Consider the following 17,945-nt stretch of genomic DNA (forward strand, 5'->3'; position numbering starts at 1 on the left):
GAGCATTTCTGATATCTTCCATGTTTAATGGTTGTTCAGATTTAGATTTGGTCCCCGATTTCTGTTGTTCCTGTATTTTAGTAATTTTCTGTCTTTTAGAAATCACATCCTTTTCAAGTGACTGCAATTCTGAAAGTTTTGTTTTAGTAGTGGTTGTATCCATGTTATTTGAACACAAAGCCTTGCAGTATAGAAAGCACACGGTTCCTTTGTTTACTTCTCTCTGCAGAGCCAGCTAATCTGTTGTAATCTAGTGAAATATATTCCTTTTTTCTGATTTTTCTTCTTAGTAATAGATAGTTAAGTGTAGTAGAAGTTGAAGTTATTTTATCTAAGATTTGATGTTAAAAGCTTTACATTATCCACTCAGGGTTTAGATTTCCTCAGGTTAGAGAGCTGCAGTTCAGAAGTGCTTACAGAAAGGCAGCCATCTTTGAATGGTGTGTGTGCATTTATGACGATTTACCCACTGTGTGCTTTGTTTAATCATTCTGGCTTCACCCTCATGATTAAACCACACTAAAATAAATCTTGATATACCCACTCACAGACACGGATTACTGCTTAATCATCATTGTAGTTGTGAATTATTTAAACGGAACTCTTAAGTTGTATTGTTTGGTAATAAAAGGAGACATAGCGGAGGTCTAATAAGACTTTTGTGGCATCATTTGGGCTGTATACAAAGGCAAGCCAGAGACAGCGAGAGAGCTCACAGTCACACAGCCCCCGTGTTCATCTTGATTTGGTGTAGTTTCAATTTCTTTTCAGCACACGATAAACTACAATGCAATCCAGATAGAGAAGCTCTCTAACAAATCAATACCCACTGCATAAGGGGAAAAAGATTTTTTTCACCTGGCTATGTTCTTTCTCCTGATGTTCTTTCATCTCCTCTTTTGGAACAGGGTCATTACACAGGGGGCAGACAGACAGAAATCGCCAGCAGTGAGCTTCATGAAGAGAAAAATTGGATGCTGCCACTTCTCGTTTACTGAAATACAAAAATAATTGTGCACATTAAAAGACTAGTATTAAATCAGTTTTATTTACCTTTTACACTTTCATACCACAGTTCAAATTGGGGTGGCACAAATGTGCAGTTATTAGTGTTGCTGCCGCAGGGCACCTTTTTTAATCAAGTTCAGTTTCCAGCCGCATTGTCTTATGTATGTAGCCTGAATGTCCTCCCTTTGTTCATGTGGGATTTAGTTGTTTGTTTACTTCTTCATCCCAAAAATACCCCATAGGTGATATGGCAATCCTGCAAATGGAGTGTAAGCATGTGTGCTGTGAGCGGGTGGGTGCAAATATAAATCCTGTGACTGATTGACATCTTATACAGAATAGCTTCATTGCTTTGAAGCCATTAAGTGCCAGGATAGGTACTAAATGTCCCACAACCATGAAATGAACAAAGCAAGTATAAGAAAATTAATGAATAAATGGAGTTCAACAATAACACAAATAAAACAGCAAAACAGGATGGCGATTGCCTGACGAAAGTAAACCACTGGAGTGCAACAAGTGATAATAAACAAACAAATTCTCCTCCAAGTAGTCCACAGCAGATGTAAAAAAACAAATTTTAATGACAGAATAAAATACAGATAAGCGCTTTTGTAGTAAGCTTCAACAGATTTAAAATGCATTTCAAAACCACAAACTTAAAAGTGCAAAAGCAGTCACAATCAACAAATCAGAACAAAGTGCATCCAGTGTTATTAGCTGCCATAGTAACTACACAAGTATATGTTTAAAGCTACAAACACTATCACATAACACCATATATAAATATGCAAAATCCAGACAGATTTGAGTATAAGCATCTCAAAGAGCATATATATATATATATATATATATATATATATATATATATATATAAATTAAAAATGCATAGATACTAAATGAAAAATAAAATATATCTAGTAAAACTGACATAGCAGGGAAATATACATGCAGCTTACTTCTTTTTCAAAGGTCTTGCTCTTAAAGTGGGTTGTATAGATATGCAGTCATTCAACCCAGGGTAATAGTGTGCTTGTAGTAAAAAAAAAAATCTACTTATGCTCTGCCTGAAGTTCTGTTCACAAGGTCTCCCTTATTGATGTTATCATGAAAAGTGCTACAAGTGTTCCATGCCTGTGTTATATCTTGTGTTTTGACAGTGCACTGTAGCTCATGCCCCTACGTGCACAGTATAAATGGTCACGAATGCGCTCGCGTAGGCGCCTATTCATTTTGCCTACATAGAAGGAACAACAACCATTACATAATGCAAGATAAACTAGGTCCTTTGAATTACAGTCAGCTGAGGGCAGATGTGAAAACTCCCTGTTAGTGTTGGGATGTATGAAGGACCCAGACACATCAATATACATACAATAGGAGCAGTTATTACATCTCCTCATCCCATAACCAGATGTAGTCCTATTTAATTTGATTGGTTGATTTGGGATAACATAACTTATGTTTTAATGATTTCTTGTTCTTGTATCCAAAAGATGGTTTATCACCAGCAATCCTATGTATGTCCGGATCTGTGTGTAATAGTGTCCAGTGTTTATAAGTAATATTTCTGATTTTCTTGCCATCACTAGAGTATGTTAACCCAAAGAAGATCGTACCTCCTTGGTCATCCCTATTAGATTTGGATGTGATCCAGGTGGTGTCGAAAAGTATGGTCTCCCAGTATTTACCATATCAGCCCTAACAGTATCATATATACTATCAATTTCTTTGGCATTGTTGCCCCTAGAAATAAAATCAGTCTTCATTTTCAAGAGCCCTCTCTCATAGTCCTCATTCCTGTTGTGCAAACGGCTAGTACGCAAGCCTTGCCCTTTTAGTGCGTTTTTAAAAATATGTCGTGGATGCATACTCTTTCGATGTACATAGGTGAGCCTGTAACATTCTTTCCTGTACAACTGAGTATAGAAAGTGCCACCTGCATTCCTATGCAGTGTGATATCTAAAAAATTAATGGATGTATTAGAAAATACATGAGAAAATTTAAGGAATGTGGTGCTTGAATTCAAGACAGAAGAATAGAAACATACGGTTGTCAACGTATTCACATTCGATGACCATTATTACCTTCAGACTCCTGGCGTGGCCATGGGCACCTCGTGTGCCAATGGCTATGCCAATTTAGTCATGGTAGCTTGGGAAGAGGACATTATGTATACATTTGATTTACATCAGCAAAATCCATTATTTTACCATAGTTTTGTCGATGACCTCTTCCTTTTCTGGAAGGGTTCTCCCACTGAATTACAACAATATGTTTCTGTGTTGAACTCAAGCACCACATTCCTTAAATTTGCTCATGTATTTTCTAATACATCCATTAATTTTTCAGATATCACACTGCATATGAATGCAGATGGTACTTTCTATACTCAGTTATACAGGAAAGAATGTTATAGGCCCACCTATGTACATTGAAAGAGTATGCATCCACGACATATTTTTAAAAACACACTAAAAGTCCAAGGCCTGCGTACTAGCCGTTTGCACAACAGGAATGAGGACTTTGAGAGAGGGCTCTTGAAAATGAAGACTGATTTTATTTCTAGGGGCAACAATGCCAAAGAAATTGATAGCATATATGATACTGTTAGGGCTGATACTGGGAGACCATACTTTTCGACACCACCTGGATGTGATGATATCACATCCAAATCTAATAGGGATGACCAAGGAAGTACAATCTTCTTTGGGTTAACATACTCGTGATGACAAGAAAATCAAAGATATTACTTATAAACACTGGACACGATTACACATAGATAGGATTGCTGGTGATGAACCATCTTTTGGATACAAGAACAAGAAATCATTAAAACATAAGTTATGTTATCCCAAATCAACCAACCAATTAAATAGGACTACATCTGGTTATGGGATGAGGAGATGTAATAACTGCTCCTATTCTATTGTATATTGATGTGTCTGGGTCCTTCATACATCCCATCACTAACGGAGGTTTCACATCTGCCCTCAGCTGACTAATTCAAAGGACCTAGTTTAATCTTGCATTATGTAATGGTTGTTGTTCGTTCTATGTAGGCAATGGTTGTTGTTCGTTCTATGTAGGCAAAATGAATAGGCGCCTACGCGAGCGCATTCATGACCATTTATACTGTGCAGGTAGGGGCATGAGCTACAGTGCACTGGCAAAACACATGATAAACACAGGCATGAAACACTCTTAGGTTTGTAGCACTTGAAGTAATTTATGATAACATCAATAAGGGAGACCTTGTGAACAGAACTTATCAGGCAGAACTTAAGTGGATTTTTTTACTACAAGCACACTATTACCCTGGGTTGAATGACAGCATATCTATACAACCCACTTTAACAGCAAGACCTTTGAAAAAGAAGTAAGCTGTTATGTATATTTCCCTGCTATGTCAGTTTTACTAGATATATTTTATTTTTCATTTAGTATCTATGCATTTTTAATATTTTATATATATATATATATATATATACATATACACACATACATACACACATACATACACTCTTTGAATGTTTATACTCAAATCTAGCTTGATTTTGCATATTACATGATTTTATGTGATATAGAGTGTTTGCAGCTTTAAACATATACTTGTGTAGTTACTATGGCTGCTATTAACACTGGATGCACTTTGTTCTGATTTGTTGATTGTTACTGCTTTTGCAACTTTAAGTTTGTGGTTTTGAAACGCATTTTAGATCTAATGAAGCTTACTGTGAAAGCACTTATCTGTATTTTATTCTGTCATTAAAATTCGTGTTTTGCATCTGCTGTGGACTACTTGGAGGAGAATTTGTTTGTTTAATAACACAAACAAATTAATGGTCAGAGATATAATTACAAAGTGTAATAAACAGCATGCAAGAGTCGATTAAATTATCTAAATCATTTAACAGAGTGTTGTATTTAGAAAAAAATAAACAGAAGCCACTAACTTAAGTTCCATTTGCTCAGAGATATTAATACGGTCTCTTAGAGTAATGAACAGCATGCAAAAAAGTCAATTACATTTTCTAAATCATTTCCCAGATTGTGCTATATATTTAAAAAAAAATAAAATCAACACAAGCCATTAATCTAACAACTTCTATTTACTCAGATAAATACATTTTTTGTCTAATATGGACTGAAATTCATAGATAAGTTGCAGGGACTTTTGCATGTTTCTTGGCAATGTGCAGGATGTTTCTGACTCATAGACATCGGATGCATTGTCATACTGGGCGTTGCACAGCTCCAACTCCAGTACAATTAAATAAGTGTAGGAGTAGATATAACTACTAATGTACAGGGAAGTGTCTGCAACGACATTAATGAATCAGTTAAATAGAATTGTTATTCATTTTAATCAGTACAGTCATCGGACGAGTTGATTGTACAGGGATATACAAGAAAAAAGCGGGTCTATATTAGACTGTCAAAAATTTCAGAGAGCGAATCACTATAGGTCGACACCCAGTGATCGATCTACGAAATAATCGAAAATCTAAAAAAACAAACAAAGTAAAGGGTGGTGGCAGGGAGGCAAGTCCCCCTGCACCCCCCACACCCCCCGCTACTTGAATATACCAACTCTGAGATCGTGCTACAGTGTAGGAAATGGAAATCTTCCGTTTCCGCACTGTATTGCACTGAAGTGCGATCTCGGAGTTGGTATATTTAAGTAGCGGGGGGGTGTGGGGTGTGCAGGGGGGCTTGCCCCCGCCTACACACTTTACTTTGTGTTTTTATTTATTTATTTTTTTTTTAGATTTTCGATTATTTCGTAGATCGATCACTAGGTGTCGACCTATAGTGATTCGCTCTACGAAATTTTCGAAAGTCTAATACAGACCCGAAAAAAGCATGTGCAAAAAAATAGCACAGCAGCTGGCAGACATTTGCCGATTTAACAGTTTGTGTTTAGAAGCACTATATTGCTCTAGTTACCAAATGTGCTGACTGGGTTGTGTATCTTGACAGAACTAAGACTCGAGTGTTACCAGCAGCTTTTACAGCATACATAACGCACATGCCGAATCTCAGATAATGTGTGGGCTTCCTACACCTCTGAATACTTAGGTGTGTGTACATTTTACTACCCTAGATGAGGAATAGGTGCAATATGTGGCAGAGCTGGCAAGGCTACACTGTCGAGTTAACAACTTTGGGCAATGCCATATATGGGGCAAAATGGTAAACATGATACATGCAGTGTTCCTACCAGGTTTTCCAGGTCAGTGCATGGTCTGCGTTTACTGTACATTACAAATTTCCTCAACAAAACATGGAATGGAGGGTGGTATGGGTCATGGTTATCATTTGCACAGAGCTCCTGGGTCCATAGTAACACATCAACCAAAACTGTGTGGGGGAATTAAGGTGAAAAGTATTGGCACTGGGCAGCAAATACACAGAGCAGGGGACACAGGAACACATAACTAGCAATAGGATATTGGTGTGGAATACATGTTATTTGAGCAAGATGTTGATAGTGGATTTGATGGAAGGCTAGATAATGTCAGAGATTATGTATTCTTGTGACATGGATTTGGAGCAACTCAACTTTTGTCTTCTGGTATTACTTTACCACTGACAAGGGACAGGCATCAACGACTCTGAGTTGGATGGTTTTCTAATTCATGACTTCAGCCTGCCCTATGTACCTTTGCTGGTCAGAGTATGTAGGGCTCATGACCACCAGTGGTAGGAACGGTGTATTATTAAAAGCCAAGGACCTGAACGATGTTTGCAAGTAAGGGGTGCAACTCCTGGATTTAGGTAGTCATGTCTGCTAATGTTGTGGCCACCAGTATTATACATTTCCAAAACTTCTGAAAGCTCTAGACATGGCAGCGGAGAATGCTCCTTGCAGTAGCCCATGTACATGACACCCTATGTGGGTGTCCTACATCAGTCACGGATTGAAACACTCTCAATGTGGACAGAAGTGATGGCACTGGCAATTCTACATAGGCTGATGCTAGCTGCAGCATTATGTGATCCCACAACCCTCACCATAAATACCTGTTCACAATGTCTACTTCCATGTCTTTACATACGTCAGCAACATCATGATGGCCATGTGACATACCTACCAGCTCCATTAAGGATTGGGTGGCAGCAGACTGTCCATGGATCACACTTCTCTGCATCTGCTGATTAATGTGCAATGATACCTGCATCTTGGGATGTGGGGGCAATTGTGATGCATGAGGAATTGGGTATCCTGGTATTGTTGGCCTACAGTGGGCACACAGCAAGAAAAGAAGTGTGAACTTCTAAAGGTAGAGTCTTGGCCACAGCTGAAACACTTCTGAGATTATTCTTATACAGGATGTAATGCACACTCAACCAGCATATCCACAGAAGGGACACGGTCTTCACCATACACACACACCCTTCGTTGAGGGTTGCTGCTATCTTTGAGTGGGACAAACATTAGTATTACCATGTTCTCTGACTCTGATGCATCTCCAGGTGTTTGGATATCATTGCCAGATTAAAAAAAAGAGGCATGCATATCACCACCTTGTCCACCCTCAGTTATTTCTACACATTACCCATCACTGCTTCCATCTGTGAATGCATAAAACACAGAAAACACCATAGTGAATTCCTTATAATATGCTACCAGGATTCCGTTGTGAGACAGAGCAGGATGCTGCAGGCAGCCAATTTTTATGCAAATTTGCCTTCTCTGGTGGCAGCAACCAGTTATAATCCAAATATGCCTACCATAAAAACAATCTGCATCATACCCACTTTATTAGGATATATCCACTACTCTAACAACTGTGTATGCAAACTACTACAATATACCAGTGATCTGATCTATCATCCACCTCTGTAGAGGACAAATCCTGTTTCAATCCCTCCATCCACTGAAAATACAACAGTGCGTGTCTTTCAGGTCTTACTAACCCCGGCCACCCACCTCCTGTGATTGCTCTCTCCCTTGCAATCTTCTGAGCACTCAGTTTTACATGGTTTCAGTTTTACATGGTGGAGCATTTCAATCAAGTGAGAGCAAACATGGCTCAAAATGTGATTGAGCCCACTCACTGCATTTATACCCCACAGACCATGCTGCCACACTTGGTCCCACAATGTGTTGGTCTGTACCCCCTTTACTTGTCATTTAAAAGACCAGGCACCCTGAGTACTTCCACCAGAATGTATTTTTTTCAGCATCAGTGATGTTAGCCATTCACTTTCTGCCTTATCTTGTTGGCATACCTAATCCGGTTTGTTAAGACTATATATATATATATATATATATATATATATATATATATATATATATATATATATATATATATATATATAGATAGCTCCGGTGGAATAGATGGATAAGGCTCCAACTATGACCCAAGTTCAATTAGTAGCTTAAGCCCTTATGGAACTAGCAGGGAGAGATAGGAACAAAGCAGTGGTGCCTTCTTGTAACTTTCGGGGAGAGAGGAAGGAGGAAAGAAGTGGTGTACACTTGATGACACACATGAATAGCATGACTGCCCAGTGCACATCTGGGAACTTTGCTTATGAGTGGATAGGGATTAAGTTGGCATGTATCCCTTGTGGAAACAAAGTACAGCACTGACACCCATTACAAGTCCCACTTACAAGCAGTGTTAGCTGGGCATGCATGGGAAAAATGGGACAGCGGGTACAGATGCTTCTCTACACCTAAAGATGTCCCATTTACTTCCACCTGACTCTCAACAGGGAGAATGAACAGGCTAATAGGGATCCCTAGGCAGCAACAGATGAGTCAAAGGACTCTAGACTAGCCCAGGGATGCTTGTGTCTTGTCCCCACAATGGAATGAGAATGAATGGGACAATTGAGCAAGAGTACAGCAGCCATCAGGCAGGTTCATAGGAGAATGAATGAATGAATAAATACATAGAAAAAGATAAAGAAACAAAATAAATATACATATACATGCACAGAGAAAGTACTTATTCTTTGCATGCCCCCTCCTAGCAGCATAATCACAGCATCTAGAACTTGGGCATTATGGTAGGGTATCATACAATACTTCCTGACAATGGATAGTCTGTAACTTTATCTGCTAATACGGTATGTGTAGCCCTCATCCCAAACAGCCCACCGACAGAATGCAGGACTTGACATTGCATGGTACAGTCCCCTCCCTAAACAAGACATCATTGAACTACTCCTGTGGTCATTAAAACATACAGGCAAACAGGTGAAGCAGAGTAAACCATCACATTACAGATATCCCTAGAAAACTTGCCTACTAATCTATCATGCGTCTCATATCTCAGTACTTGCCTGAATGGAAAATATACACTTTGCCAGCATAATACATTGGTCTACATACAGAAGAAGCCTGACAATAGCAATCACAGAATTGCATGATTTGTACAATACTAGGAACCAAAATGGCAACGCCAAGTTAAACTCTGCAAACTTAAACCATTTTCCATGACTATGCAGGCATATGAAGCCACCTGTTATGAAAGACCATGCATCATTTATTCTACTCTCATTCAAATATGCCATAAAGAGCAGCACATCCTCAACATCCGTATCATATTCATGAATTGCCATAGTGGGATCAGGAGATAGATCCATGCAATTGCTCTGTGTAATTGAACAGCAAATGCTTGCAGAGAAGAAGCTTCATAGTTGTCCTTATTTATGAGAATTGCTGTTATTTTGTAATACCATCTGGCATCCTGTAAGACACATATGACTGGTAGCATTTACAGACAAAGGGATCTTCCTTAACATCTGAAAGAGATGAACATTTTTCTTTACTTCCTTCACATCTACTTCAGTCAACAGGTTTTGGGTCAATCTCATGGACCTGGAATACAAAAATGGATACTTGGCATGATATGGGCCTCATGTTGAGCAAGATTGCCAAGCAATGCTGACATCAATATGAACCTAAACAGATGCTGCCGAGAAGTTTACAAGAGTGACAAGCTGAAGTACAAACAGAACACTCAAAGTTGCACTAGAAGTGTGATTTTTTTTTTAAGATTCAATAAATACATAGCCCTCAATGAGTTACTAATAATGTGCATACTTATCTGTCATGTCTTCAGGAGACGCATCTCAGTAGGACTGGGTGTGACAAAAGGTGAGAATGTCTGGCTGCATAATGGAGCATGTATCATTGACATCTGCTGCAGTGTTCAGTTTTAATGACATGCCACATTTATTGCACTTTTCCCACTGTTTCTCTACCCTGCAGGACCACCCAATGAGGAAGAGGAAGACTGGCAGGACCACACATCTTCATAGCGATCTCCCTCATTTGTGCATCATGGGTGGATCTGACAACAATGATGATTTGTATGTCTGCGTTTCTCACCCATCTCTCAGGTGGACACCCATATCCTCCTCTTTGTTGATAACTGCATTAGATGGTTGAGGCTGTATTTTTTAAGACTTCATTAAACAAGGTGGCTTCTGATCTACGCAAGTTTGACACTGAACTCAAATCCAGAAAAACCAAAAAATTTACCAGGGACCAGGAAGACTATAGGAGGGGGAATCCTTTTATGTCTAGCTCCAAACATGTTAGGTTTTCACCTATTCCTTTTAAATCTACTAACAAAAGGAAACGACCCAGATCTATATTAAAAAGGCAGGAGATTGAGACAACATCCTCTTTTGAGGACACTTCATCAGGCACAGAAAATGAAGCCACAACAGTCTCAGAGTCACCGACCCCAAAAAGAATACCAAGGTCAACCCCTTTAGGCCCAAAATCAGGCGGGGAGGACGGAAACACCGTAGAAATAGAGAACATTCAGGGTCTTTTGAACCTTGCTCTGGCGAAATGACAACCCCATGCTACAATGTCTTAAATTTATCATGCTTTGAACTATCTCCCATTCAGTTAAGAATGTTGAATAAAGGCCTTTCTTTTATTCCAGGCTTCACTGTGTCAGAGGAATCTTTTGCACAGGATGTTGTGAATTTTTGTCGTTTTTTAAATTTGAAGTTGTTTTTTGGTGATAGTGATGCTACCTATGATCATGATAGATTCACATATCATAGATCCAACTTTTCTCCACCTATGCATCAGATGGTTTTGCAGTTTCAGAACAGTGTACTTAAGGACTTGCATTTTTTGAGTTCTGATATTTCATTACAACATAACAATCTTTCTTTTGATGAAAGACAAGCCATTCTTGAACTTCAAAATAACGGAAATTGTGATAATTTCAGCTGACAAAGGTGGTGCTGTGGTTGTATTAGATTGGGCTGATTATGATAAGGAAGCATTACGACAACTAAATGATGAAAGATACTATTCACATATGGTCATTGACCCCACTCATATGTTTAGGAAACAAATTGAGACATTTTTAAGACAAGCAAGGGATGAGGCCATTATTACTGATGATATCATGAATCAACTTTTAGTTCATGATCCCATTAACCAATACATATATTTCCTGCCAAAGATTCACAAAGATCTCTCTCATCCACCTGGCAGACCCATTGTATCGGGTAAGGGATACATCACAGAACCTCTCTCTTTATTTTTGACCAAGCATTTGAAGCCTTTGCTTTCCAACATTCGATCACACCTACAAGATACAACTAATTTTTTACAGATTATCTCTGACACACACCTTGATCCAGATTGGTTTTTATGTTCCTTAGACGCAAGTGCCTTGTATACCAATATTCCACACCAGGATGGGCTACTTGCCTTGGCTTATTGGCTTGAAGTCTCTAACTTATATAGTTCTGACTTCAATAAATTTCTGGTGGATTTGGCACAATATGTCCTTACTAGCAATGTTTTCTATTATAAAGAACAATGCTTTTGGCAAACCAAAGGGACAGCGATGGGGGCATCTTTTGCCCCCATATTTGTTTATGGCGTTTGTTGAGAAATACATAATCTATGATGAACAGAGGAACACATTCTTGGCGGGCACTGATATATGGAGACGGTATCTTGATGATGTCTGGTTGGTATGGAGGGGGGGATGAAGGTTCATTACTGGATTTTGTGACATATCTTAACAATAATGAATGGGGGCTGCATTTCACCATTAATTATGATGAGGAAACCATTACATTTCTGGATGTCCTAATAAAGAGGGCACCTGATGATGCATTATATACCGAGATATATAGGAAGTTTCTGGAATACAACACAATTTTGCATGCCTCTAGTTATCATCCACCCCACATAGCACGCAACATCCCCAAGTCACAATTCATACGTGCGAAACGTATTTGTTCTGAGGAAAGCACTTATTTGAAACATAAATCAGATATAACCAACAGATTTAGATCCCCTGGTTATAAAAGTGGCCACATTGCTATGGCCAGTAATAAGGTTAGTTCTTTGAACAGAAGTGACCTATTAACATATAGGACACGCACTGACTCTACTGGTCAACCCCTTAGATTCACAACTACATTTGCCCGTAATTCAAATCGCCTCATTCAAAGTGTGAGGAGACATTGGAATATTTTACAATGTGACATGGAGATAAACAGCATTATTCCTGAAAGTTGTCTTTTTTCCTATAGGAAAGGGAAGAATCTCAATTCTTTCTTCAATCATTACAAACATAGGGATAATAAATCACCAGATTTGACACAAACGACATTGACAGGGGAACCTTTACAGGGCTGTTTTCCATGTGGACATTGTAACAATTGCAAATACATCCAAAAGTCCAAACAATTCTCTACTCGCAATTGTTCACAAGTTTTTGATTTGCGATTCTTTTCTAACTGTTCCAGTGACTGGATTATTTATTTAGCTTCTTGCAGCTGTGGTGCTTTCTATGTTGGACAAACGTCCAGACCTCTCAGGATTCGCATCTCTGAGCACCAAAGTAACATCAAACAAAAAAAGATACACAATGCTTTGTATAAACATACTATAGCACATTCTACCAGTAAATTTAATTTTATCATCATTGATATGATTTTTGGCAATAGGGCTAATAAATCTCAATGGCACTCCATATTAAACACAAAAGAAAAGAAATGGATTATTAGACTGGGTGGCTTGTTCCCACCGGGACTTAATGAACATCTATGATTGTCAGCCAATGGGATTGTTGCTATCTGTATATATGCAGCCACTGTTTTTCACATTAACTTTTTTGTACACTGAAGAAGGCTGTGCTTTGCCAGCCGAAACCGGTTTGTTTTTGTAACATGCTGTGATTCTTGTTTAATACAATTTTACCAAGTCACCGTTTGCTGGCTCTGAATTTTTTGTTCCTGTTTGCTGATGTTCCTTGAGCCTTGCAGTTGCTGCCGTGCAGGAGGTTTTCTTTTCTGAGGCTGTAGTGAAACATGCAAATGAATGTCATACTGACCGGCCTTCTTGGTGAAATAGAGGCCCTCCATCAGAAAATTACAATTCTATCAAACTTTGAATGCTCAAAAGAACGAACACAAAGAGTAATCTTTTTTGTGCAAAGCTAAAAAGATTAAAAAAAAAATGCAGGGGTGCAAGCACTTCCACATCCCAATCACATAACAGGGAAAGGGCAAATTCCCATACCCCAGTGCAAACTCAATGCAGCCATCAGGCTAAAAAAAAAAAAAAAGAATGTTCACTCCAAGTGTTTGCTGTTGTAGACTGCATCACAAGTTTTCACTGGAGTGGCAAGCCTATCTACTTGGCCATCAAGGGGTCAAGCACTATCTGTCACAGCCTACATGAGATCATCAGCAGCTAATGGCTCTGCCAGCCTCATGTGCCACCATAGCAACCACTGTGGTCAAAGCCACACCTTATCCCCTGAGTGATGTGGCCCCTTTCCTACCCTAAAGTGCCCCGCCCTTATCTTTTGCATGGTACAAAACACTGCCCATCACCATCTGTCTACCCTCCATCTGCAAACCACCCATTTGTATGTACTGTTTGCAGTACCTTTGTTTGTGCCACTTTTCTATATCCACTCTTCCTTTTCCCTTCATAAAAGGGAATTTATCATCCCAAAAAAAGTACCCTACCTTCCCATTTCCATCCTACCATTGTCTCATCTGTTCCCCTTGTGTGTTGCTCTCTGCTTACACTTCCGCTTTTATATTTCCAATATAATACTGATATTTATACTTTCACTGTAATAGTGATATCAGCAGCAGAATGATTTTGGCCACCTTTTGGTAATATTTATATACTGCTTTTTCCCAGAATGCTGTGCTTTGCAGCACTTACTTGCACAAAGAATGCACGCTGGCACGGAGAGTCATTTGAACTTTATATGACCTAGTCTGGTATTAGTCTGTCACTCAAGTTAGCAAGTACCAGTGTCTGGGTATACTGCACGTGTTCACATTATTCTGCTGGGCTATGGACTGTGCAAGCTATGCAATTACTTGCAGCTACTCCAGTTTATCACCCTGGGATTGTCATTTCAGTACCGACAGCTCTAACACACTAGGTCCTTGGTATTCATGTGTAATAAGTATTTCAGATGCCACATAATGTTGCCTTCATGTCCAAACCTTGCCAACTACAGAATGCTTCTTTAAGAATCCTGGCATTACTCTTAAGAGCGGTAAACTATACATCTCTGAAACTATACTACAGGGGCAGTTCAATTTATTTTGTAGTTAGTTATTTAGTACTACCAAATGTCTTACACCTTACATCATGTGCATACTACCTTGGAGCACCATTTTTCTAGCACATTTCAGTTACTCTTCTTTGCTGCAGTCAGTAATGCCTAGACAGCTTCACAGCACTAGCCTGAGTCTGATTGTTGCAAAACTGTTTCTACAGGAAGAACCACAACACCCACCGTGCAGCCTTATAACTAACTAAACTTGAAAACTTAAAGCAGTACTGCACTTTATACAACATATCCCTCCTATTTTTATTTTTATAACACCTTTATTAAATTATGTCTAGGCAAGCATACAGAAAAGAAAACAAATCATTTATTTTCCATTGTTTACTGGGATGGTCCGACCGGACACAGGTCCATTTTCAGTGAAGGCCCAAGGAGAAAAGCTCCACAGTATGTAAAAGTTTAAACAACATGAAAAATACACTATACAGCAGTATGCAGTGACAAGTGATAAATACAGAAAAGATAATTAACCATAGTTAACAATTTACATCTACAAGATCAGTCAGCAGTATTAATATCCTAGACTGTAGTATATATTACAGTAGGTGCAATTTGTAAGTGAGGTCTACAGAGTGGCAGAAAAGGATGACTTACTGAATAACTGGTTGTGCCCATGTATTACATAAGTGTGACCTAAGTGAGTTTTTAAAGAGAGTGGTAGTGGAGGCAGAGATCAGAGCAGAAGGAAGATTGTTCCAGGTTTTCGCTATGGTGTGGGAGAATAGTGCTTTTCCTGCAGAATTGTTAGCCCTTGAGATACAGAGGAGGATTTGTCGGTAGAGTGAGAGGACGATTTGTATTCTAGAGGGTAAGAAGTTGGCCTAGTGCAGGAGTTTTTTCAGGATTTCTTATCACATTGAAGGCAATGACTAGCTGGTGATAGTTTAGAAGCTGGGGAAGTTCTAGCCTTTGTAGTTCCTTTAGTCTCTGGCAGTGGTGGCTTCTAAAAGGTGGAGTGGTTGGCAAACTTGGCGATTTTATTATAACACGACTAGACTTTGGCAAGGTCAAGTTTTCTTAGCTGGGCAAGAATTGGTGCATCATACATCACAGAGGACAAAAGGTGAGTTCGGGCGAGGGTAATCCGTGCTTGTTTAGAGAGGGATTTCCTGTGTCTATACAGAGTTCCTATTTTTTATGAACCTTTTTGATCATCATCTTCTTTCGGCTGTTCCCGTTAGGGGTCACCACAGCAGATCACCTGTTTCCATTTCTTCCTGTCCTCTGCATCTTGCTCTGTCACACCAACCACCTGCATGTCCTCTCTCACCACATCCATAAACCTTATCTTAGGCCTTCCTCTTTTCCTGGTAGCTTCATCCTTAGCATCTTTTTCCCAATATACTCAGCATCCCTCCTCAGCACATGTCCAAACCAACGTAATCGTGCCTCTCTGGCTTTGTCTCCAAACCTTCCAACCTGGGCTGACCCTCTAATATACTTATTCCTAATCCTGTCCACCCTCGTCACACCCAGTGCAAATCTTAACATCTTTAATTCTGCCACATCCAGCACAAACTTCTGCCTTTTTGTCAATGCCACTGTCTCCAATCCATATAGCATAGCTGGTCTCACTACCCTCTTGTAGACCTTCCCTTTCACTCTTACAGGTAATCGTCTGTCACAAATCACTCCTGACACTCTTCTCCACCCACTCCATCCTGCTGTACTCTCTTCTTCACCTCTCTTCCACACTCACCGTTACTCTGAACTATTGACCCCAAGTATTTAAACTCATCCACCTTCACCACCTCTACTCCTTGCATCCTCACCATTCCTCTATCCTCCCCTCTCATTCACACACATATATTCTGTCTTAGTCCTGCTGACCTTCATTCCTCTTCTCTCTAGAGCATATCTCCATCTCTCCAGGGTCTCCTCCACCTGTTCCCTACTCTCACTACAGATCACAATGTCATCTGCAAACATCATAGTCCATGGGGACTCCTGTCTGATCTCGTCTGTCAACCTGTCCATCACCATTGCAAATAAGAAAGGGCTCAGAGCTGATGCTTGATGTAACCCCACCTCCACCTTAAACGCATCAGTCACTCCCACAGCAGACCTCACCGCTGTCACACTACCCTCGTACTTATCCTGTACCACTCTTGCATACTTTTCTGACACTCCTGACTTCCTCATACAATACCACAACTCCTCTCTAGGCACCCTGTCATATGCTTTCTCTAAGTCTACAAAAACACAATGCAACTCCTTCTGACATTCTCTGTACTTCTCCATCAACACTCTCAGAGCAAAGATCGCATCTGTAGTGCTCTTTCCCGGCATGAAACCATACTGCTGATCACTAATCATCACATCCCTTCTTAACCTTGCTTCCACTACTCTTTCCCATAACTTCATGCTGTGACTGATCAATTTAATCCCTCTGTAGTTACTACAGCTCTGCACATCACCCTTATTCTTAAAAATCGGTACCAAAACACTTTCTCCATTCCTCAAGCATCCTCTCACTTTCCAAGATTTCATTAAACAATCTGGTTAAAAACTCCACTGCCATTTCACCTAAACACCTCCATGCTTTCACAGGTATGTCATCTGGGCCAACAGCCTTTCCATTCTTCATTCTCTTCATAGCTATCCTTACTTCCTCCTTGCTAATCCACTGTACTTCATGATTCACTATCCCTACATCATCCAGCCTTCTCTCCCATTCATTCTCTTCATTCATCAACCCCTCAAAGTACTATTTCCATCTCCTCAACACACTCTCCTCGCTTGTGAGTAGGTTTCCCTCATTATCGTTTATCACCTTTACCTGCTGCACATCTTTCCTTGATAGTTTGTGAAATATGTACATTGAAGGGAAGATTTTTGTCAATTTCAACACCTAGTAGTTTGGTATGGTCAAAGGGAGAGATAATAGTGCCATTTTTAGAAGAGATAGTGAAGGATAGAGGAGTAGATATGGTTTTGTTGGGGGTGAAAAGTATTAAATTTGGTTTTGTTAGGGTTTAGGATAAGTTGGATCCGAGTGATCCATCTTTCCATGGATCTAAAGGATTCCTGGGTGATTTGTTGTAGAGTAGTAACTGATGGAGCAGAAGAGATAAGAGTTGAATTGTCAGTGTATTGTATGAGTGAAGCATTCTGTGTGGTGGTCTGGAGATTATTGGTAAATATGGAGAAAAGAAGTAGGCCTAATACTGAGCTTTGTGGTATGCCTATGGTAGTTGGGAGTAAGTGGGATAGTACACCTTGCCATTGGACAGATTGCTGACTTTCTGACAGATAGCTTCTAAACCAGGCTATCGAGGCAATGGTGAAGGATAGGGAATCCAGTAGTAAGGGATGTGAGACCATGT

The 17,945-nt window shown here is 39.6% G+C and overlaps 1 protein-coding gene across 4 annotated transcripts in view; it reads right to left on the minus strand.

Annotated features, from left to right (window-relative positions):
- The window catches only part of XAF1 (XIAP associated factor 1), a 205,061-nt gene that overhangs the window by 139,187 nt on the left and 47,929 nt on the right, over positions 1-17,945 (minus strand). For all 4 annotated transcript variants that reach the window (XM_044054244.1, XM_044054246.1, XM_044054245.1 and 1 more), the window contains exon 3: positions 859-994. In XM_044054244.1, the coding sequence (XP_043910179.1) occupies positions 859-994 (136 nt within the window). The remainder of the gene's footprint in view (positions 1-858; positions 995-17,945) is intronic.

Source organism: Protopterus annectens, chromosome 13.part0 (assembly GCF_019279795.1).
Source record: "Protopterus annectens isolate FY-2018-M chromosome 13.part0, PAN1.0, whole genome shotgun sequence".
NCBI lineage: Eukaryota > Metazoa > Chordata > Ceratodontiformes > Protopteridae > Protopterus > Protopterus annectens.